Source organism: Perissodus microlepis, chromosome 22 (genome assembly GCF_051167445.1).
Source record: "Perissodus microlepis isolate ML-2025 ecotype Zambia chromosome 22, ASM5116744v1, whole genome shotgun sequence".
In the NCBI taxonomy this organism is placed as follows: domain Eukaryota; kingdom Metazoa; phylum Chordata; class Actinopteri; order Cichliformes; family Cichlidae; genus Perissodus; species Perissodus microlepis.
The window spans coordinates 11,431,970-11,457,375 of NC_140481.1; the positions used below are offsets into that span (position 1 = coordinate 11,431,970).

A 25,406-nucleotide genomic window follows, 5' to 3' on the forward strand; every position below is an offset into this window, starting at 1 on the left:
CAGAGAGAGCGCGTCACATGGTAACCATGGCAACATAACGCTACCGCCTGAAACAACAGAACACAGCTGTAAAGCAAAACCCAAACAACCGTGACCCGCTACATAGCCCCCACCTAAGGGGTCAGTCGTCCCCGACAACCCCATTACCCAACACAAAGTCCTGCAAATGTTCAGGTGTCTTCTTTCGGCGCACCAGCCGATCTCGATCGGCGGGGGAAGAGTCACTTGGATCAGTACATGGGATGCCACCAGCATCCCCTGCCCCGGTGGCTGCTGGAGCAAGCGGTCGGTACGGTGACAGTCTGTCCTGGTGCAACACCACCTTGCGGCCCGGGCCCGGCATGCGGATCCGGTACACCACTTCTGTTAGCTGCTCCACGACCTCCGCCGGCCCTTGCCAGTGACTGCAGAGCTTGGGGGACACTCCTCTATTGCGAACCAGGCAGTACACCCAGACCTTGTAACCAGGCACGAAAGCTCCCCCTCGGGACCTGGTGTCGTAGGCTCTTTTCTGTCGTACTCCAGCGCCGGCCTGGGCCTGGCGGGTGTAGTCATAAACCACCTGCAACCGCTCCCTCAGCCTCCTGTAGTAGTCCATCTCTGGCCCACCATCTATCTCTGGCTCGGGGGGGGGGAACCTGGACACAAAATCCAAGGGCGTCCGGAGCTCCCGTCCAAACATCAAGGCTGCAGGTGTGCACTCGCTGGACTCCTGAACCGCAGTCCAATACGAGTAAAGGAACAGGGGCAGGTGTCGGTCCCAATCCCGCTGGTGGCGGCTGGTGAGAATGGCGAGCTGAGTGGCCAGCGTGCGGTTGAAGTGCACGACCAAGCAATCGCTTTGCGGGTACACCCCCAGCCGCCGACAGATCTCCCCGAAGACCTTCGATTCGAAGTTACGCCCCTGGTCACCGTGGAGTTCAGCCGGGACCCCAAAATGGGTGAACATCTCCTCCACCAGTTTCTCTGCCGTCATGGTTGCACTCTGGTCTGGCACCGCATAGGCCTCTGGCCACTTTGTGAAATAGTCCATGGCCCTTGAGTTGGGCCCTTCTGTGCCATGCAGGTGTCACAGCAGTGCACATGAAGTTCCACATCCCATCGACAACCAGGCCAGTAGAACCATCCCCTGAGACGGCGAAGAATTTTGGCATTCCCATAGTGGCCGGCCCCCAACAGCTGCACAATATCTCTGCCCTGACCGGGGGCCCACCATCTCCGGTATAGGAGGCCGTCGTGGGTCTCCAGATTGTTGTACTGGGAGTAGTAGGCCTTCACTTCGAGCTCCTGTCCCGACACCCCTGTCCAGTCTGGGCGTTGCGCCACCTCCAGCCAGGCCCCCACCTGAACCAACGTCGCGTCAGCCTCCTGCTCCCGGTTCAGCTGCTGCGTGGTCAATGGGAGCCATCCCCCTCTGCTGGCTGTGGCCTGAGCAGTAGTCACGCCCAGTGCCTCCTGGGTCCGCTCCTCCTGCCGCTGACAGTAGTGGCACTTGACAGCCATGCAGGGCCGTCTGGAGAGGGCATCAGCGTTGCCATGCTGTCGACCTGCCCGATGCTGGGTCTCAAAGTCTTAGCCCTGAAGGACCTCCAGCCAGCGGGCCACCTGATCTTCTGGGTGTTTGAAATTCAGAAGCCAAGTTAGTCAGTGCGCAGGAGGAACCGGCAGCCATGCAAGTATGGCCGGAAGTGCCACACAGCCAGCACTACGGCGAGCAGCTCCTGCCGAGTCACGCAGTAGTTCCTCTCTGCTCGCCCCAGAGCACGGCTGAAGTATGCCACCACTCGTTCTCCGGCCTCATCCTGCTGTGAATGGACTGCCCCGAGTCCTACATTGCGTCAGGGGTAGGCCAGGACTGGAGCTCTGGTGAGGGCCTCCTTCAGCTGTGCAAAAGCCACAGCGCAGGCATCACCCCAGCCAAACGGCTGACCCTTATCAGTCAGGCGGTGGAGAGGGCTGGCTATCGTTGCGAACCCCTTGATGAACCGGCGGTAGTAGGAGGCTAGGCCCAGGAAGCTCCGCAGTTCTTTGACGTTCGAGGGAGTCGGCCAGTCCCGGACCGCAGCCACCTCGGTGGCAATACCTTGAGCACTGATCACATGGCCCAAGAACGTGGTCTCTCTCGCCAACAGCCGGCACTTCGCAGGGTTGAGCCACAGCCCAGCTTGTCGATGGCACTGAAGACCTCGCTCAGGTGGGACAGTGCACTGTCGAAGTCGCCACCGTGCACCAACAGGTCATCCAGGTACACAACGCAGCGGCCACGAGGGATGTTCACGAGCACCCTCTCAATCAGCCTCTTGAACATCACTGGCGCATTGCAGAGCCCGAATGGCATGACCCTGAATTGCCACAGCCCCTACAATACGTTTTTTTTTTTTTTTTGGGAGGGGGGGTGTTGTTGTTTTTTTTACTGTGTGATATTCTAGCATTATATGCATTTCCTAGCAGTGTTGGGTGTAACCAGTAGCGGTTTTTGATACGGGCGACACAGGCGGTTGCCCGGGGCGGCATCGTGGTGGGGGGCGGCATCACGGGCATCGGCAAAAAAAAAAAAAAATTGCTCGTACTCATGCTGCCCTGACATCAGCCAGCGCATATTGGGAATGGCATAGGCACCGATCGGTTTTCTATCGCCCATTTGCTGGGAGTAAGGGCGCCCTCCATTTGCGAGGTGCGCCTGCTGCTTGCGGCACAGGGAGGAGAGGGCGGGGCGACGGGGGATTCTCTGGCTGGCTGGAGCAGCGTCTAATAACCAACTCGCAAAATAAAACAAAATAAAAACAAACTAACAAACACGAAAACACCAGACATTATGATACAGACTTATAATGTGTGATGATAATGCTGAGTGAATGCTGACCCCGAGCCCAGCAGCCAGACCCTGACGTTAGACAGCTAACAAAAGCTGTGACGTGGTTGCACATGTTGAACATGTGGTTGTATTTCAAATATGGCGGATAACTCTGGCACAATATGGGTCTCATATAGAAACCCTTATAGATACAACTTGGTAATAAAGCTATGTAGCATTGGCTAGCACTCCAGCCACCCATCTGATTATGGTCACAGCTAAAGTGCCTATAACTAAAAGGGCCAACTCAAGGCTTAGAAATGGTAGTCCGCGAATTGTATGTGTAAAAACAAGTTACAAAGAGAGTCAACTTAAAGTGAAATTGAAACTGAGAAAAAAAAACATAAATGGGAAAATGTAGAACGTGTTAGTAAAGACTAGCGCAATGCTTTTTAAAGTGTGGGACATGCAGGTAAGGGTGTGTCAGAAAAGTCAGAGAATAAGAGATTAAAAACATTTAAAATGGCTAAAAGAAATACAAACACAGTTTTTAAAAAAGGGTAAGTTGCAGGGATAGTTAAGTAGCTCAAGTTAGCTAGGAGTAAGATAAAACATAAAAAATAAAAGACAAACAGTTTAAAGGAAAGAATAAACTATTTAAATGCATAGCTAAACTGATAAACTGAAAATATAAACATAAGCTAGCTACAAGTAAAGAAAATGCAGTTAAAATATTTCTAAAATGTAAAACTAAATCATTTAGCTTTTTCTTCTCAAATACGACATGAAATGTTATAGGGGTGAAAAAAATCCTCTATAAATAAATAACGTGATAACTAAATTTTGCTTTGGTGTAAATTTTGTTCATAGTACACCTAAAATATGACAGGAGGTGTTAATATAGAGACACTACTTATTTAAATTAATTGTGTGTAAGCACTTGATGGCAAATACATTGAAATAATAATAGGCACTTTTTGATGATACCTTCTAAGAGTGAAAATACACAATGCACATATTCAGAGGCACAAGCTGTTATCAAGGTAAAGGACAGGAGGTTGAAAGCATGAGAAAGGTGTGGCATGAAAAAGAGAGGTCACATGGGGTGAGCAGATGGGAGGAAAGGTGGGATAAGAGAGAAAAGAGTGTAAAGACAGGGAGAAGAAAGAGTCTGATGGCTCCATAAAAATAGCCCTTCTTTTTATTCTCATTCTTCGGCTCATGTTCCCAAAATGGCACAGCTGAACCATAAAATGCTGTAGCGCTTCACCCTTCACCCTGCCTTGTGTCTTACACAGATCGGGTTGTGACAGTTTGACACCGATAGTCACCCTCACTGTTTGCTGTGGAGTTCCGCTTATAAAGGCCTACTGCCGTCAGCCTCTATCCCGCATGCTCACTGGAGGTGCACAAAAGGAGGCAGAGAGAAAATGGCATTTGAAATTTGGAGATAATAGAGGCACAAAGAGACCGTTGATGAAAAGCATTGCAGAATTTAAAAGGGATTGAAAAAGGTTGCACTATTTCATTTCAAAGACATTTTTTGTTCTCAGCCTTTGGTGCAAGTAAAAAGAGCTTCACTTGATGACAGAGAGCAGAATTGATTTTTAAGGTTTCCTTTTCATGAATAATACTACTACTGCAAATAATGCTTCTGCAAATTTAATCTATAAAAACGCAGTCAACTGGATATTTGCCACCTGTCTTAGTTTTTTTTTCCATCATCAAGTAAAAGGAGCTACTTTTGTTTTTGTTTTTTAATTGATCTCTGTGAGTGATTCATCTATACTCAGTTATGAAAATCCATTAAAGGCTTTTACATTTAATAATGTAAAGAATAGCATTTTGGCATAAAGGAACTAGTGCGTTTTACATGTATAGTGTTTGGAACAAAGAAAACATGGCATGGCATTAGAGTTAACAACCAAAGTGGCTAAAATGTAAACACAGCTTTTCCTATCTATTCCAGCTTCTTTGCTGACATTTTTAAATATATACATGAAAAAAGCTGAACAGCTTTGACTCATAGGGGAATCTAAGTATTTTCATAGCAATTACATATGCTTCTGCACACACAGTCAGGTGTTGTATAGCAGAAGTGTAAAGACAATCAATCTCTATTAACCTTATCTCTATCTGTGAGGGAATAATGTAGTATTACCGGTTACCTCTATAGTATTTATGAACAGCAATTAAACCATCTCTTTGTCTGCTCTTCTGACAAAACAGAAAACTGAAAATAATAACTCTGTTTTGTCAGTGTTGGAGGACTGCTGTTCAACCAGTTTAATCTGACATTTTGCAAGATGTTGTCTGTACTTGTCTGACCCTTTTCTTTACATCCTTGCATTTCACCCATGAATAGCACCAGTGCAACACTATGAGGGAATTGCACCATCAAGGCTTACACTTAGCCTTAAGGACTGATCAGTTACACCTGCTGCACCATGTTGTTTCTGTAGAGCTTGTAAGACTGTTGAGATAGATAGATAGATAGATAGATAGATAGATAGATAGATAGATAGATAGATAGATAGATAGATAGATAGATAGATAGATAGATAGATAGATAGATAGATAGATAGATAGATAGATAGATAGATAGATAGATAGATATGAATGTTGCTACTAGTTTATAACATTCTTGCAAGCTCTACAGAAACAGAGCTGCAGAAAGGTATGGAAAAGAAAGGATGCCTAAGAAGTTCAGCAGACAACAACAGGTCAGCTCCCCTCACACTCAACGTCTTCATTGCTCCAGTTGTGCTTGGGACTTTGTACACAATTTTGGGCAGGCATGATGATATCTCCCCCTTGTCGTAGCATTTGTGTTGTACCTAATAAATTTCCAGATGTCATAGCAGATGCTTCATCCAAATGTTGGAACAATGAGCTACAACTTGTTTTACCATAAGTCGCTGTAAGTTGGGCATCAAAGATCCCACATCCTCTTCAATATGTCCCACATCCTCTTCATTTAACCCCTTCCGCTGGAGTTATTCCTTGCCCACTTGTGCCTTTTTGTTCTAGGAGCCCACTTCATCAGTGTCTCCTGGTTCCTCAACACCTGACACAGACTTACTGAAGAGATGCCACCAGACTTGCTAATGGAAATCAGAAAAAACCAAGCAAACAAATAAAGCAAATGGGTCTGAGGTAAGCTATGGCGAAAAGAAGCTACTGACGTTCAAGCACCTATAGTGACAGTTCATGTTCTGAGGCCAACAGATCATGGGTGGTTTTGATTAGTACAACTAGCTCAAATAACAAAAATGATGATGCCGTCACAACAGACAATGCTTTAGTATCTTTACCCAACTTTTTATTAAGCAGACTGAAGTGACATGCGTAAGATAAACCAAATCAGCACATCAGATAAGTGCAGAGAAAGCTTTGGAATAATCTATTAAGCATCCAACCCCTTTCTGTTCTTCTTCTCCTGTTCTTGTTTTTTCTTATTTACCTCATGACTTTCTTCCTGTGTCTTCATCTCCTCCCTTCTGTCTTTTGTGTGAAAAAGTGGGTGGAGGTGTTCCATATTACTGAGCGCTACAGTATGTGTGAGTTTTGCTGTGCTCCATGCACCTCCGTGCACCACGGGGTGCTTGTTTACTCGCTTAATATGTCAAGACACGAGGAAAAAAAATGTAGACGTCTTTCCTACTGACAGATAACATCAAGGGAGTATCTGAGCCAAAGCAGCCCTGCTGTATGTCGATGTCCTCGTGAACGTAAGCTTCAATCATGGAAAATCAACAAGTATACCATCATTCAATTGCATGTGTTATAGAAGCCAAGATCTATTTCTGAGTTTCGGGACTCCAGCCAGAAATTAAAAGGCCCAAAAGGCTCTATTCTTTCCCTTTCTCCTTTTCCCGCTCATTTACGTCTCTGCTGTTCTTCTGCTTCTCGTCTGGTTCAACTTGGCAGTGGTGCCATGTAAGTTGAAAGAGTTTTGTTAAATATTAATTACAGCTTTCATCGACTCAGTCAAATCTTTACTCATTTCACCACAACAAGGCACATTTCTGCCTCAGTAAAAAGCAAGGAGGGGAAAAAGGAGACAGCGCGAGGCATATGTGTCCTTTGAGCAGCTATTAGACTGTCTGTTTGAAGCTAACTGAGAAATGGGCTCCTCTGGCAACGGCTGTTCACCCACCTATCAAATGTATGATGCATAACAAGCAGACACATACAGGCACAGCTGTGTACAAAAGCTTCACTCGGGGTGAATAAAGACACAAACCCCTGTAAATCAGCTTCTAACTCACAGCAATTACAAATTGTGAACATAAATGACCACAGCCAGAGGACTGTTTTTTTTATTTTTCAACAGAGTCATAATTTAGAGAACAATCATCACACAGTGGTTTGAAGGTGGAAGGTACATGCAGATACTAGATACTCTCACGCACACGCTGCGCTCTGAGGGAAAATAAACTGATTAAAAAGATATGCACTCAATATTTGTTCTCAGACATTAAAAACAATAAAAACTGCAAGGTGTTTATGCTGTGAATAAATAGCTTATTTTTTTTTTTAAATCAAAGTGATGCATCAGTAAATACTTAGATGAATGTCACTAGTGTCCCTTTGCTAGCAGTAAGCTGCCAGTTTGACAGTACAAGAAAAAGTCAGTAGGTGCTGTGATCACACACTGTGTATTTTTCACCTTTTTTCACAACCTAGTGAGAAGTTGTTAAATCTATACATATAGCATGTTATAGGTGGATTTTAAGCACCATAAGCTGTGATCACAACCACCTACATACATAGCAGGAACCATTATGAATCTTTATGGAAAGACCATTCAGTGATAGGCATGCTGTGTTTCTCATTTATGTATGTGGGTTTTTTCTAAAGCACAGTGTACTGTACCATAAGTATTTTGACTTTCAGTTCTAAGGTTTTACATATCAGGACATAATAAAAATAATCTGGTCCTTAACAGGTCTTACAATGAATTTACTATGACCTCAGATGAACTATAAAATATTACATCATATATACATGTTACACTATTATTTATTAAACAAAAAACTAAATAGAAACGGTCTATGCAAAATTTACAACCCCTACAGCTTTTACAGGAATTAACAGAGTAAGTAGCAGCCAGGTTAATCTAATCAAAGGCACGTGATTAATTGAGTAACTGTGAGCACCTCTACAAAAGCAGCAGAATTGGTAGTTTGCTGATCTGGAGCATTAGGATGTGCGGTACCACATAACTAAGGAGGAAAGACATCAGCAGTGACCATAGAAAAATTATTTTTGCTGCAGATCAGTCTAAGAAGAGCTGTAGGGCCATTTCCAAACAATTTGAAGTCCATCATCCCATATGGAAAAGATATATATAAATCTTATAAAGTTTGTATCTGTCTTGTGTGAAACTTGTATGAAAAGCATACAAGAGTGAAAACAGATATAAGATCCCTTGAAAAATTATATAAATGAAACTTGTATGTTTTGGATACTTACTAAAACAATTTATGAAAGTAATGAAAAAGTGGCCACTTTCATGAGTAAATCAAAGTTTTTACTTTTTCTTTTCCATATGGGATCCTACAGATAGAAACAAGTCGAAGACATCCAAGTCAGTTGCCAGCCTTCCCAGGAGTAGATTTCTAAGCAAATTCACCTCAAGCTCAGAAAGTGTCAAAGAGCCACATCTCAGACTCTGGACAAGAATGCTTTTTTTTGGAAGGATTCCCAGAAGGAAGGGTAGTCGCTCTTAAAAAAAAAAAAACACACACACACACACACACACACAAGGTAGCATAGCTTGGGTTTGGAAAGACCAAATTAGGTCAGATGAGACCAAAACAGAGATATTTGGTCAAACCACAGGACCACATTTGGAAAAACCAATGCAGCATATCAGCAAAAACACACCTTGTAGTCACTGAGTCAACCATAAACTCATTTGTATACTAAAATATTCTAAAGTCAGATGTGACCATCTGATAGACAGCTAAAGTTTGGGCAAAATTGGGTAATGCAACTGTTACACCACTCCATAATCCTCATGTAATCACTCAGTCCAAAAATTAAATCAATAGGGAGACGTGGATGTCTACCAAAGAGTAAATAAAAGGGCGAGTATCCTGTCACTAGTTGTGCAATTATAGGCATGCACAACTTTGTTTACAGTAGCATTGACAGCAAGTTGTGATTAAACCTTTCCACTGGGTTCCCCTGTGGATGGTAGGGTGTAGTCTTTGAATTGGCTATTCCTGTGTACTTCTGCAGCTGTTTGAATAAATAAAAAATCTCTGCCTTGATCATGATGTAATTTACCAGGAAAACCAAATTTCAAGGAAAAGTCATTAAAAATTTTATCTGCTGCTGTTTTGCCAGATTTGTTGCGTGTAGGGTAGACTTGAGCAAACTTGGTGAAGTTGTCCTGTAACACTAAAATATACTCATACCCTCCCCTGCTTTTTTCGAGATGGACATAGTCTATTGAAACCATTTCAAAGGGTGCAGTAGCCGGCACGTGACACATGGGGGCCCTACACTGAACTGTGTTTTTTTTCTGAATATTACATTTGCACACCCGTGTGATGAAAAACTCAATATCTTTGTACATATTCGGCCAATAAAACCTACTCCTTGCCAAATTCATCACACGGTCCACCCCCAAGTGACCCATTTCGCAGTGAAGGTGTTTGTACACCAGTTCTTTGTAAGAATGAACATGGAATCACAATCTGAGTATAAGTCACAGTCTTTTGTATCAGCAACCCATCATCTGAAATAAACTGCTTTTTCCACTCATGTAGAAGCTGTTTTACTTTAGGATTTTTGGTCGCTGATGTTTTGTCAAAGCTTGCACCTGTACTCTTTAAGTTGAGAACATAAGCTATGGCATAGTCCTGCTTTTGAGCTTGTAATAGCTCCTGTGTTGTGATTCTCACATCTGGCTGAGTTTCTGTAAGTATTTTATTTACTTCTGGATTGCACGTTATAGCTGATATCCAATCCAGTTGTTTTTCTTCCTGTGTTTCAATGGCATTCAGTACTGCGCTTAACACTTCAGGCGAACACAGCTCAGTACATTCTGACATGTATGAGTCCATACTAGAAGGTGTTCTGCATCGTTACTGTTTCCGGGTCGGTATTTCAGTGTTATGTTAAAATCAGCCAACTCGGAAACCCATCTGTGTCCTGTCGCATTCAGTTTAGCTGTGCCTAAAATATAGGTTAAAGGGTTGTTGTCACTATATACTGTCACTGAGGGAGCATAGAACAAGTAGTCTCTAAAGCACTCAGTCACCGTGCCAAAAACTCAAGTTTCCCTGAGTGCCACCTGTAGTTCTTCTAAGCCTGTGTTAATGTTCTTGATCCATATCCAGTTACTCTTAATTTATTGTCCTGCCTCTGGTACAAAACTGCACCAAGGCCTTCTTCTGATGCATCGATGTGCAGAATGAAGGGATCCTCAAACTTAGGATAAGCCATCATGGGTGGATTAGTCAAAACATCCACCAAATAGTCTAGTGCTTTTTGGTGGCTGCCACTCCATATGATTTTTTGGGCCGGTGCAGCATGCGCCGCCTTGGCTGACCGCGCTGGTGTTTGGGTGTGGTCAACTGAGAGTAAATCATATAGGCACTTCACATGTCTTGAAAAATCTTGTACATAGCTTCGGAAATATCCTAAAAATCCTAAAAGCTTTCTCAGCTCTTTAATGTTTGTTGGTGGGTTGTCCTTCAAAGCTCGTACTGCTTGTACCTCTTTTTCATCCATTTTGTAACCGTTTGCTGAAATGATTTTGCCCACATAGCGGACCTCATTTTTAAACAAGTCACATTTATCAGGTCTTAGTTTTACTCCCCAAGCCTGCTGACATTTGAGAACTGATCTCAAATCTTCAAGTGTGCTCAAATGTTTGACTGTACACTAAAACATCATCTAAATATGGAGTGCATATTTTGTCCCTCAAGCCTTCTAAACTTTCCTCCATACTACGTTGGAAAGCTGAAGGCGCATTGGTGAGTCCAAATGGAATTCTATTCCATTCATACAGCCCCCAGGGTGTTGTAAAGGCGGTATATTTTTTGGAGTCTTCGCTGATTTCACCTTGATAGTACGCTTTGCCTTGGTCAAGCACACTAAACCACATATTGCCGCCAAGTCCATCAAGGATTTCCTGTATTCGTGGAATAGGGTGTCTGTCTGGAATGGTCTTTTTATTGAGACCCCTATAATCGACACACAGTCTCAGGCCTCCATCCCGCCTCCTCACACACACTATTGGAGAGGCATATTGTGGGGTTGATTTGCAAATAAAATCATTTTGTAACAAGTCCTGAATGTGATTTTTTACTTCATCATAGAGAGCACATGGGACCGCATTATAGGATTTGGCTACAGGAATCTGATCAGTGAGTTTGATATCCATTTTTAGATTTTTTATGTAACCAACTTCCTCTTTGTGTTTAGCAAATGCGCCTGACTCCTCCCTTAACATTTCCATGACAGCTGCCTGTTGTTCTGTGTTAAGGTGGCCCAAATTGACAGGTGGTTCCCAAGGTTCTTCTGGTAAGCTAGGTGAGTTCTGATTGTCTTTTTCTACAACCGAACCTATCTGAGCTTCTTTGAGATTCACAGGATAACTGTGTGTTACCCTCTCTATGTTACCTAGAAGGGTTTTAGGTGGCAAAACAATGTCATGTTTGGTAACATTAGTAACATAGATATTGACTTTGCGGGCATTGCCTGATGCATACAGCAACTGGCAGTTAGATTTCAGACCCTCATCTAAAGACAGGTTTTCATCCGGCTCAAAAAGCATTTCACTTTTTACCTTTAAGTCTGTTTTAATGGAACAACTAACGCCGTGCATTTCTCCACTCGGTACGACAATAGCTTTGTGTCCTGATCTGACAGGATAAGTAACTATCTCACTACTGGTGGTGTGGATAAGGTTCAACAGTGCTTCTGCTTTGTTTGATCCTACTCTTAGAGAGTTTCTGAGTAAAGACAAGCTTTCACTGGACTGAGTAGTGTCTTTTTCTATCAGTTCCTCAATAGCATTAAACCCTACTATTGGTTTCTGCACCACATCGTGACTTACTAGGATTGGAACCCGAACTTCATTCTGAGCTACAGCTTTTCCTCTCGGATCACAAAGGCTAAGGCTAACTTCTACCCAACCCTGGAAAGGGACTTCAGATCCATTTACGGCTCTCAAGTCTAAAAGGTCATCCTTACTTAGTAAATCACTGATGGGGTGAACTTCTAAGTGAGGTAAATTGTCTGATTTCCAGCATGCGCTCAATATTGAAACTTGGGTTCCCGTGTCCCACGGTACCTGTGTTTTGCAGTTGTTTCTACACCATACTAGACACTTTTTGCCCACAAGCTGTGCTACTTTTCTTTTTTTGGTACTCAGATTGAACACGTTTGGGGGTTGGTTCCTAATTTTAGGATTTCCTGAGTCAGTTGGTGATGCATGGGATAAGCTTTGGGCCTTGGGAATGTTATCACATTGGGGACATTGGTGCTGAAGCTGTGGCTTGTCCCGCAGTCACAGCCCCGCCCAGTTTCCCTGCTTCTGAGCTCCCCTTACTTTACATCCTTTTGCCCAGTGAGAGTCACTGCCACATTTGAAACAATGGTCACAGTCCCTGTTTTCTTGTTGACATGCACAGCTTCGCCTTTTTGGTCTGTGAGCTGACTTTCTGTACACCCTGGCTTGCCTATCACCGTCACCACTTCTATCCCGTTGGACAGTTTGTACTAGTGAAGCTACCTGTCCTTTAAGTTCCCTGATTGCTGAGTTACTTTCCTCAATTTTTGCAAATAAGGAGTTATCTTTGAGGGGTTTAGCCGGTTTTTTATCAGGCTGGCTTTTGCAGGGATCAGTAAGCGCTACATTCTGCTCAACTACATTTAGTCCTGTTCTAAAAGACCTGTGGGCTTTTGCCTTTAACGCTCTTTCGCTTTCATTGTACTGGGCTGTTTGCATTTTCATTAATAAGAGTTCATCGCTACAGTTTTCATCCTGTAAATATACTCTCATTTCTGCTCTGACATTGTCATTTAGAAGACCCGTTCTAATGGACTGAAAACATTGACTTTGAACAAGTTCTTTGTTGTACTTTAGGCTAGACTGGGCGCGCTCAGATGCAAAAATAATTTTTTGACGCAAATCCAGCACTCTAATCAGGAACTCAAGTGGGTGTAGCCTTGGTTAATTGTTGATACAGTACTGTTGCATCCATTTCTGCATGATGAGCTTTTAGAACTTGTCCCAGGCTGGTTAATGTGAGATCCTCTTTCCCTTCCAAATAGCTCCTTAATTTTAACCCAGGACTGATGGGACGTATGACAGCCTCCACGATCTCAGCTTCAGAGTAGCCCGTTTTTAAGCCGCTGGTGCTCTAAGCTACTGAAACTCAGCGTGTCTTTAGCTGTTGACTCACCCAAATGTCCACTTATCCTGAAGTCTTTTCTGAATCCACCTGATGAAACTGTTGCCAATGCAGTATCTCCCCCTGCACTGTGTTTCGCCGTCCAGCGACGTCCTCATGGCCACCTGATGCTCCAGCGATGTCATCGGGCCTGTCCGCCGCTCCGGAGGTGTCCGCGCCGCTGCGAGTTGCCCCTCGTGCACAGCCTCCGCCTTCATACCCGCTCTGTCTGAAGACCAGGCCAACAGCCGCTGACCACGCCTCCACCAGCAAAGCCAGCACATCATTTAGCTCCAGAAGCACCGACATGCCTTTATCCTCTCGTTGGAAAAATTCTTCTCGTTCACAGAACTGGCTAATAAGCTTAACGAGAGCTCTGCGAGATTTGCTTTGTATTTCTTCGTTGTGCTTTTCTGTAATATTACATAGTTCACATACTCTGAGCAGTTCTTCCACAGAAAGTCCACATAACTTCTGCTCCAACTCCAACAAAATATATTCACGGTCCTCAGACATGCTTGAAAGAAAACTAGGACGATGAGGACCATGGCGGTTGGGCTAAGCACAGTAGATGCTAGTTTTCTACTGTGCTGGGCAGCTCTATAGCTGCCTGGAGGGAGCAAGTGAGGGTTGGCGAGCTTGCTCTCTCTATCTCCACCTCCACTTCTTTACCGCTGCCCCAGGACAACACACACTCTCTACCTGCCTCAACGCTGCCACGGACTTCCTCTCCCTCCCCACGCCAGCCGGGACCTCGTTCGCCTGCCTTTTTCCTGGCCGCTATGTGGTCGGAGGATGAGGAGGAGGTCTCCATTTCTCCACCGGTTCCTGTTCCCTCATCCCGAAAGGAAACGGCGCCCTCGCCACCGCCACTCCTCTCCTCAGTCATCTGTTCTGCCACCTGTTCCTGCTGGAGGGTCCGAGGGGCCCGTCCGGCCTTCGTCTGTTGTTCCTGCTGGGGGTTCTGGAGAAGCGCTCCAGCCGTCTTCCGTCCATGCTGAAGGGTCCGAGGAGCCCGTCCAGCCTTCTGTCTCCGCTGGAGGGTCCGAGGAACCGCTTCAGCCGTCTGTTCACGCTGGAGGGTCCGAGGAACCGCTTCAGTTGTCTCCTGTCTCCGCTGGAGGGTCCGAGGGGCCTGTCCAGCCACCTGTTCCTGCTGGAGGGTCTGACGGGCCCGTCCAGCCGTCTGTTGTTCCCGCTGGCGGTTCTGGAGAACTGCGCCAGCCGTCCTCCGTCCACGCTGAAGGGTCCGAGGGGCCCGTCCAGCCTTCTGTCTCCGCTGGAGGGCCCGAGGGGTCCGTCCAGCCTTCTGTCTCCGCTGGAGGGTCCGAGGGACCGGTCCAGCAACCTGCCTCCGCTGGAGGGTCCGAGAGGCCCATCCAGTCTTCGTCGCCTGCAGCGCCACTACCTGCTCCTCCTACACCGTTGCCTGCAGAGCCACCTCCTGCAGTTTCCACACTGCCGCCTGCAGTGCCACCACCAATTCTGTTGCCTGCGGTTGGCGTGCTGCCATCTGGTCCTGCCTCACCCCGCCCTGCTTCGTCTCTGCCTGAGCGGAACCAGCCTGTGCGGAGGGCACAGGCTGGTTCTGCTTCGTCTGCATCAGAGGTCTCAGCGCCACCTCATCCTGTCCGGCCTGCACGTCCTCGTCCTGCCTGCACGTCCTCGTCCTGTCCGGCCTCCACGTCCTCGTCCTGTCCGGCCTGCACGTCCTCGTTCTGTCAGGCCACTTTCCAGGGTGTTGGCTGGACATCATCTCCTTCGTCTTCGTCGCCACCATTGATTTTCACGCGGCCGGCCCCCTGAACTGCCCAGGTTTGGACTGTTGTGCCGTCAGCTTCCGGGCCAGCCCCCTGAACTTTTTTCGGAACGGTTTTCCTGGCCGCCTGCGCCTTTTGTGAACCTTTTTTTTGTTTGTTTGGCTGTTTTGACTTGTTTTCTGGGCTCCAGTGTTTTCTGTTTTTGATCTCTGGGTCCTTGTGTTTAGTTTGTCAGAGTTGTGCCTTCTGGTTTCTGTTCTGTTCCATAGTTGCTGAATCCCTGTGTCAAGTCTGCGTCTCTGTGTTATGTTTCCTGTTTTACTTTGAAGGTCCATGTCTTATGTTAATGCATCTGGTTTTGCTTCCTTTGTCTCGACAGCCCTGATTTGTCCCAGCTGTGTTTCCCTCCTGTCTCTCATTCCCTGATTGCTCCCTCTGTGTATATTAGCCCTGTGTCGCGAACTCCCCTATCTACCCTTATCTTATGCTGTGTGTTTTGCCTGCCTGCCTGCGTTTATTCTTTGTATTTTGGAAGTTTGTTACTTTGAGTTCAGCATTAAAGCTGTTTTTTGAATTAATGTCTGTCTCCGGAGTCTGCACTTTGGGTCCTTTTCCTGCCTGCACACAGCCGTTACATAACACAAATGGTTCTACAAGCTAATGAATTGTGTGGTATTGTATTCTGCATTCTGGCTTAATATTTATTAAATAAATAACAACAATTAATATGTTGCAAGTTATTTTTTATCTGAGTCTGTATATTTAAAACCAGTTCAGGACTAGATCATTTTTATTATCTCCTGATGTTAAAAAAATAAAAAATAAAAAATAGACTCCATGACTGCATTTACAGCCATGGTAAAAAAAAAAAAAAAAGAAAGCACATCATCTTTCAGTTCTATCTGGTTAGCCAACTACCATTAGTAAAAATAAATAAATAAAAAATACAATACACATTTTCCTGTAGTTACGTACTTTAAATGAAATGATATTTATGCGGGGGAATAAGCTGCGTTTCAGTAAAGTATTGGTCAGTAAGATACAGCAATAAACTATTTTTCCTCTCCAAAATCACATTCAATCACATGAAGATTTCTTCTGCTCTGACTTTTTTCCCTTTATTTAAATAAAACCTGCATATATTTTCACAATATAAAGTCATGTGCTCAAAAGAAATTAATCGGTGCCCTATGCTTTATACAACTCGGCTCCAGTACCTGGTTATTCTCAAACAATTTCACAAGATAGAACTATATCGACAGGTGGTCCCAGCATTACAACTACAGAGCAAAAACACTGAAATTCCTCCTTTCATTTCATTATCATATGGGTTTTTCTGTTTTGATGAGAGCATAGGATCCGATCCAGCTTGATCAGAGTGTAGCTGATGCTGCCAGGCTCTTGAATCCAAGCTCAAGTGTCAAAACATCCTTGTTTTTCACAATCTGTTCCTCCTGCAATAGGATTAATCCTGGGAGGCTATTGATGAAGCATATTTCATCATATGAAAGAACTGCCAGCAATTGTCTGACTAATGAGAATTTGGCTGAAAAATATATACCCCTATATATTATTTTGTTTGCAGAGACATTATAAGATGCTTCAAAATAGCTGCCAAAAAACAGGGCCTCAAGGCATTTCAAGATACCTCAAACTACCTCAGATATTCAGGAACGCATGATGGGTGTTCTAAAATTCAGAGGCATGGATATCTGTTTCTATGAAAGTCCATAACACCTTACCTTACCTGAGGCCATTCCTTAGGGGGTGATGTCGAAATTGTTGAGAAGTTACAATAACTCTCTTTAGCTAACTTTAGCACGTAGACCACTCAGCGAGCTTGTGGCAACACACAACTTACAACCATAACAGGAGACTTAGGTGGAGGAAATGAGCACCAGTCCAGTGAAAAACCATGAAACCGTATTGTGTCAGTAATAGATCTTCAATGAGAATGCAGTCATAAAAGTGTATAATTGCAGTATATATATGTGTGTTGGTTCAAAGTGAAAAGCCATCTGTTCTACAGCTCCACCATTACCCGTCGCCTTGTAATGGTCATGAGACTTATTATTAAAGACGGCCAGCCTCCTTCTCAATTAGGACAGAAAAGACACAACATGTGGCAGCATGAAATTCTCTGTGACACCACTATCTACCAGAGCCAACAAAGCGAAGGAGGGGGGAAAAAGAGTAAGGTCTTGAATTTGTGAATAAAATATGATGGATAGTAATGGTAAGGAGTGGGAGGCAAGATGAGGAATGATCCCTGATTGTGCTTGTCTTATGAGGAGCATCCATCAGGAGTGACATCCGCACAAATAAAACCCAACCCCCCCATATTCAATTATATAACGCGAGGCAGGTTTTACACACAAATACACACACCAAACCGTACACTCAAAATGTGCTCATGCCAAAGACATTCATACAGACACGTGCACGTTATCAGAATCTGATGTGACCTATATTTTGCGAGATTGGTTAATCTCTGAGGAATATTTATTGCACATTGGCAGGACTTTTATATGTAATACAAGCTGACAGTTTCACAAAATAAAAAAAGACTCAATAGAGATCCAACTCACAGTTGAGGCAGGCACGCACACACTCGCGTGTTGGAGGTAAATTCAGCAATGCAGATTAGAGCTGGCTCAAAGGTTTGGGGACAGCAGAGAATTGGATTGTTTGGAGCCTCACCTGTTGGAAAGGAAAACGGGGACAGCTGAATCCTGGAGGATAGTTGACTTGATGCGGCTGGACTCCAAAATGCTGGAAGAAGGCAGATAATTAAACAAATAATTAGAAGAATACAAACAACAGACTGAAGCATGAAGAGAGAGCAAAAATGTAGGAAGAGGAAGGATCAAAGAACATGCCTTAGGATGTGAAAGAAGGAATCAGTTTTTAACAAGGTGTAAAGCCAAAAAAAAGGCAATGAGGACTCGATCTGAGGTATTCTTTGACAGATAAACAGCCTCACCATGTTAGGCATGCTTGCCTTGGCAAAGCCAATAAATAAGTAAAGACGTGAGTTCAGAAAACTGTTGGAGTGTAATATTTCAGAGACACAATGAAACTGAGGTCAAATTTCTGTAATATTTTCAGGAAAACAATTTGTACCAATTATTTTGGGGAGGGGTTTTTTTCCAATAAAGAAAGCTACCAAAACACCTACACTGCACTATGTTAGAAATGTGAATGATGCCAAAAAGTACTATAACATTGTCAAAGCAGAACAGGGTACTGCTTTGCTGAACAGTTTCTTACTGTGATTAAAAGCCACCCTTTCTTCAGTGAGTATTTTTCTGAAATACTGTTTAAATGTGTAAATAAGGCACTACCTATTAACAATTGTGCTTATTTGAATAGCAGATTTTTGGATATTGTCCATAAAGTACACTACACTACAGGGAGTGCAGAATTATTAGGCAAGTTATATTTTTGAGGAATAATTTTATTATTGAACAACAACCATGTTCTCAATGAACCCAAAAAACTCATTAATATCAAGGCTGAATGTTTTTGGAAGTAGTTTTTAGTTTGTTTTTAGTTTTAGCTATTTTAGGGGGATATCTGTGTGTGCAGGTGACTATTACTGTGCATAATTATTAGGCAACTTAACAAAAAACAAATATATACCCATTTCAATTATTTATTTTTACCAGTGAAACCAATATAACATCTCCACATTCACAAATATACATTTCTGACATTCAAAAACAAAACAAAAACAAATCAGCGACCAATATAGCCACCTTTCTTTGCAAGGACACTCAAAAGCCTGCCATCCATGGATTCTGTCAGTGTTTTGATCTGTTCACCATCAACATTGCGTGCAGCAGCAACCACAGCCTCCCAGACACTGTTCAGAGATGTGTACTGTTTTCCCTCCTTGTAAATCTCACATTTGATGATGGACCACAGGTTCTCAATGGGGTTCAGATCAGGTGAACAAGGAGGCCATGTCATTAGTTTTTCTTCTTTTATACCCTTTCTTGCCAGCCACGCTGTGGAGTACTTGGACGCGTGTGATGGAGCATTGTCCTGCATGAAAATCATGTTTTTCTTGAAGGATGCAGACTTCTTCCTGTACCACTGCTTGAAGAAGGTGTCTTCCAGAAACTGGCAGTAGGACTGGGAGTTGAGCTTGACTCCATCCTCAACCCGAAAAGGCCCCACAAGCTCATCTTTGATGATACCAGCCCAAACCAGTACTCCACCTCCACCTTGCTGGCGTCTGAGTCGGACTGGAGCTCTCTGCCCTTTACCAATCCAGCCACGGGCCCATCCATCTGGCCCATCAAGACTCACTCTCATTTCATCAGTCCATAAAACCTTAGAAAAATCAGTCTTGAGATATTTCTTGGCCCAGTCTTGATGTTTCAGCTTGTGTGTCTTGTTCAGTGGTGGTCGTCTTTCAGCCTTTCTTACCTTGGCCATGTCTCTGAGTATTGCACACCTTGTGCTTTTGGGCACTCCAGTGATGTTGCAGCTCTGAAATATGGCCAAACTGGTGGCAAGTGGCATCTTGGCAGCTGCACGCTTGACTTTTCTCAGTTCATGGGCAGTTATTTTGCGCTTTGGTTTTTCCACACGCTTCTTGCGACCCTGTTGACTATTTTGAATGAAACGCTTGATTGTTCGATGATCACGCTTCAGAAGCTTTGCAATTTTGAGACTGCTGCATCCCTCTGCAAGATATATCACTATTTTTGACTTTTCTGAGCCTGTCAAGTCCTTCTTCTGACTCATTTTGCCAAAGGAAAGGACGTTGCCTAATAATTATGCACACCTGATATAGGGTGTTGATGTCATTAGACCACACCCCTTCTCATTACAGAGATGCACATCACCTAATATGCTTAATTGGTAGTAGGCTTTCGAGCCTATACAGCTTGGAGTAAGACAACATGCATGAAGAGCATGATGTGGACAAAATACTCATTTGCCTAATAATTCTGCACTCCCTGTACACTAAAAAAAATAATGTTTGTTTGCCCTGATAAACTTGCTGCAATAATTGTCAGTAAAACTGTAATTCAAAAGTTTATTTATTCAAATTGTTGTTAGTTAAAGAAATTATCCTTGGTACTTTAACATTTCACATTGTAAATATGTAAAAAAACAAAAATTACCTGAAAAGATTACATGTAATCAGATTACTTAAAGTCAGAATTTTGAGCATAAATATTTTCTTGAATGTCAATGATAATTTTAACGGCCAGAAAAGGTCAACTGCAGGTCTTTTCTGCAGTTGATTTCTAGGGAAAACATTTTTTGCAGATTATAACCATTAAATACGTACTAATTGGTACAAACATCCAATAGAAAGGTAGAAAAAAATGAATATGAGTAATGTGTATTTTGGATATTTTGATATTTGATATTTGCTAATCTGAAAGGAGGCCAGGAAGTAGAGTATTGCAAAATCCAGTGCGTTTTAAAAAATAATTCAAATCATACTTTATAAGACATGAACCAAAATAAACGGTGTATCCAAATGTTGTGCGTTTCTTCCTTAGAATTGCACCATAATGACAGTCCCTTTGAACTCGCAGGGTGGGGCAAACGTTTCAGAGCTGAGGCTAAAGAACAAGGTTCATCAATATTGAATACACATTAGCAACTGCTTGACAACATAGTCAAGTCGAAGGCTCGTGTTGTGCTTGTGCACTGTGGTGTGCTGCCCTCCTTTTCACTTTATTTCACTCTGTGTGTGTGTGTGTGTGTGTGTGTGTGTGTGTGTGTGTGTGTGTGTGTGTGTGAGGAAAGAGGAGACAGGAGGAGTAAGATTACTCAACTGTACAAGACAACTCATTACACGACTGTAAAGAGCAATACGTTTCCTGACAAGTGGTTATGTGCCTAAATGCTTTGCTTGGAACACAAACTAACAGAACAAACCTGGGCTGGTTAGTTTGTACTCCATTTGGTAAAATACAAGAATAAACAATATAACCCACATCTAGGACCTGTTTAAATTTTACGTACAGTTTTGTGTCATTGATAAAAAAAATTATGCGATGTTCAGGCATCAGTGATTATTGCTTTTCCATGCCCGTGTTATCGCACAATTATAATTTAAAAAAGAAAAAAAAAGTGCCAAGTTCAGTCATTCTTATTAAATAATATTTTTCATTAATCAAGGTTTATTACATATTTTGCTGGACTCTAAATCACATTAATCACATAGTCACTTTTCCACCGCGTAGATGAGCAAATTAGCTAATTAGAGGAGAGATCCAGTTGACAATTGCAGTCAAGAGGTAATTTATCATGACGTAAAGCCGTGCAATAATGATAAAACTAATAATAATGCTTTGTCATTTGCATTTTGGCTGGGGAATACAATGCTCGTGCATTGTTCTACCCTCCATTTGATAATGTCAGAATGTGGAGGTGGTGATCCAAAAACAGAATGCAGACCACCAGAGAGTGAGCTCTCAAAACTTTATATGCAGTGCGACCCCTTGGCTTCACTTTTTTTGACTCTAGGCACTGGGACACTTTAGTGTCAGGTTTCAGCATATAAGGGTAGTTGATAGACTTTTGTACTGCTCACTCAATGCCAGACAACATGAAACTGTAGCCAAAACATTATCTGCTACATTGAAAGCTGACGCATGAATCGAGCAAACATCTCCAGGATTTGGGACAATGAGATACATTTTGGCTTCAGGGCTCTCAATGATGCACTTTTTTATGGCCGATGGCTATCATCATTTCCCGTCACTTGGAAGTGCCATCTGCAGCCTTTCACTCCTCTTGATTTTCCATCATGTTGTTTGATGTCACAGATTCCTCCATGACTAATGGAGAAAACCCAGTGGCAGACGGTGCAGTCGGCCCTGTACACATTCTCACTGATGCGTCTGAGCGACTGCTAATCATATTCCCATATCCTTCTGTAGTTCTGCAATTTCTGCAACCTCAGAGTAAATCAAGGGTTAGCATGACAGGTGACACGGAGCACGGTTCACACTGTCTGGACCCAGAAACATCTGTGTCTCTCGTGACCTACAGCCAATCAGTGGAGCTCTTAAAAGTTATAGGCGTCTTCTGCTCAACGTACAAGAGAAAACTGTTCCAAGCATTCCATATTCTTTGAAAGCTTTACTGTTTACCTTTTAGGGCAATGTGTGGAGCCTTATTTTGGTGCCTAGATTTAATATTTTTCAGCCTTTCTACTTAAGATCTGTGAAGTCTACGATGCCATTGATTGAAGCATGCCTAACAACTAACATTTCTGTTAAATCAAGAATTGAATTTAAAATCTTTCTCCTTATATAGAAGGTCTTGAATAATCAGGCCCCATCTTATCTTGAAGACCTCATAATACCCTATAACTCAAATAGAGCACTTTACTCTCAGACAGCAGAGTTCCTAAGGTGTTTAAAAGTACAACAGGAGGGAGAGCCTTCAGCTAACAGGCCCCTCTTCTATGGAACCAGCTCCCAGTTTGGGTAGATCAGGAGGCTCTGAAGCCTTCTTTAGGTGTGCTGCAATAGGCCTAGGCTACTGTGGACTTCCCGTGATGCAGTGTTTCTTCTACACCCACCTCTTTTCACTCTCTGTGTGTTTATGCAACACTCTGCATTTAATCATTAGTTATTATTAGGGCATATGCCATATGCAAGATTCGGGAAATCAGTACAGGTATTACAATACAAAAAGAGAACTTTTTGAAAGCAGATGAAAGCAGCCTTGTAAAGATTTAAGTCTCACTAATTTTGTCTGTTAAATTTTGCTAATAAGGCGAGTTTTATAAAGGATTTTACCACACTAAAAATCTAAAACTAAGGAAAGTGCCTCTATCTTTCATTTTATTTTATTTTATTTTATTTGAAACTGTTCAAAAACAGTTTCAGTTAGTTTTAGTTAACTAAACTTTTTTGCATGTAGTTTTTGTTTTTTGTTAAGTTTTAGTTTACTATAATTACCTTGCAGATAACATAGGGGCTGTTTTGAGCACATATGTATACAGACTTGCCTTAAAATTTTGATTAAACCTCAAAATTTGCTATTTCGAAAGCACACAGATTCAAATTTTTTTTTCAATCTAGTGCTTACCTTACTGCAGGGTGATTAGGACACTTAAACTTCACTAATCTAACTAATGTTCAGAGGTAGTAATCATACCACTCTGATCAATTGGATATGCCGCTAAACACACAAAGCACTAATGTAATTCGTGGATCTTCAGGGTCAAACTTCTAATCATATTCCTTGTCCTTCATTTTGCACTTTGCCTTTCCGACTTTTTCTGCATTAAGGATATCAAACATACACTCACACACACCGATACGAACACGCAGACATGAAGACTGAAAATGCCACCAGCCGGAGGATAACAACGGACCAGTGTAGCCTAGCAACAGCTTCAAGACGGGCTTGTTAGGTGGACGAAGACAGAGGAGCGCGAGAGCGAAAACTTCAGCCTACGTCTCCGGCACTATTACACCACACAGGCTGAGGGGTGCTGAGGCCATCCCTCCTTCCTCCTCACTGCTCCCCGAATGTGCCGTGTTTCTGAAAATCCTACATTTTCAAAAGCCAATCCATCAGGCTGCTAAATGGAACAATTTGGCCACTCGTTTCTTTTCGTGTGTCTGCCAAGTGTGGAACATTTTTAACTGTCAGTTTGTGATTCTGTTTGGTTTTTCATTCTTAAATTTGAAGCCATGGCACCCAAATACTAGCTCAGGTATGCCAACTCCCTAGTGCAATGAGAGGAGCTTAACTTAATTGCTCTTTCTTTGAGGTAGTATCTAATGGATCATGAATTCGATTCTTGAGACAGAAAAGGGTTAAATCAATGCCATATATATATATATATATATATATATATATATATATACAGGGTGGGCCATTTCTATGGATACACCGTAATAAAATGGGAATGGTTGGTGATATTAAAGTCCTGTTTGTGGCACATTAGTATATGTGAGGGGGCAAACTCCTCAAGATGGGTGGTGACCATGGTGGCCATTTAGAAGTCGGCCTTCTTGGATACAACTTTTGTTTTTTCAATAGGAAGAGGGCCATGTGACACATCAAACTTATTGGTAATGTCACAAGAAAAACAATGGTGTGCTTGGTTTCAACATAACTTTATTCTTTCATGAGTTATTTACAAGTTTCTCTTTGTTTACAGCCATTGACATGTCGAAGAGGTTAACACGTGAGGAGCGGATCGAAATTGTGTTGATATCTGGTGAACGCAGTAACCAGGTCATTGCAGCAGATTTCAATGCAAGACACTCTACGAGTCCACCCATCTCCCATGCTACAGTTAGCAAACTGCTTGCTAAGTTTCGTGAAACTGGTTCAGTGTTGGATTTGCCAAAATGTGGACGCAAGAAAACTGTCACTAATGAAGAAACATCAGTGGCTGTCCTAGCTTCATTCAGCAAGAGCCCAGAGCGTAGCACTCGCTGCATATCACTGGAGAGTGGCATTAGTCGAACATCCCTTCGGTGGATATTAGCTACTCACAAATGGCACCCTTACAAAGGGTGGGTATATATATATATATATATAGTAACCAGTTAAGTAACCTTGAGGTTTTCAGAAAGTAGTTAGTATCATCCACTTACAGAATATTCTCATCCATACAGTCTACCAAGGGGAAGCATCAAGGATGGAGAGATAGAACAAGGTCTTTTTAGATATTCCTTTCCAGATTCTAGCCTTTCTTTCTGTCCTGTGAAACTTTTATAGCAGAATATTTAGGTTATGGAAAGCATCAGAAGGAGAGCTGGCACATGAGTTAGACCTCTACATGTCTGAGAGCAAAACACTGACAAAGACAGACTGAAAGATTTGAAGATATGTCAGTGTCTAAGATAGCACTCATAACGTTTTCACGCCATCTATAAACATTTACTTAAATCTCAGCATCAGCTGTTTTGCTGCCAAAAATAAAACTTTCATAATGTCTCTCTCCATCAGCATCACACATTTTACAGTTTCTCCATCTCCAGTCTCTCTCCCTTGCCCATGCTCGTCGCCTTGCAATTCATTTCTCAGTAGACATCAAGAGACCTTCACATTGCCACTTCCGCCCAGGGGGAATGTGCATTGCAGCTTTAGTAATTATCCTGCTGGATTGGTAGTGCTTAGGCCAAAGGGGCAAACCTTAGAGTGCAGCAAGCCTTGCTGTCACTGTCACCATCGCACACGCTAAAAGAAAGTGCAACCCAAATTTAAATAGGTCAGAGACTAAAAAGGGCAGAGTGAGAAAGAGGTGAAGATATAAAAATGTGGTGTTCTGTTTTTAATGGAGAGAAGAAACTTTTTTTTTCTTCTCGCTTTACTCACACTGCTAACTCTTTTCTGAATCAAGACAAAAGGAAGATTAAGGAGTCTTGGGTGTCTTAGAAAGGAGCTGCCAAAACAGCTTCACACCCAAACAGCTTCATGGATGGAGGA

At 43.0% G+C, this 25,406-nt stretch overlaps 1 protein-coding gene across 3 annotated transcripts in view; it reads right to left on the reverse strand.

Moving 5' to 3' along the window:
- LOC146362640 (uncharacterized) overlaps positions 1–25,406 on the reverse strand; it is a 50,264-nt gene that overhangs the window by 12,545 nt on the left and 12,313 nt on the right. The window contains exon 6 of one of the 3 annotated variants that reach the window (XR_014799149.1): positions 17,561–17,672. Coding sequence is in view for 1 of the 3 variants with exons in the window: in XM_084918559.1 (XP_084774685.1) it covers positions 17,673–17,744 (72 nt within the window). In the remaining 2 variants the exon portion in view is untranslated. Of the gene's footprint in view, positions 1–17,560; positions 17,745–25,406 lie in introns of all 3 variants that reach the window. The other 2 variants (XR_014799148.1, XM_084918559.1) reach the window with 2 other exon arrangements.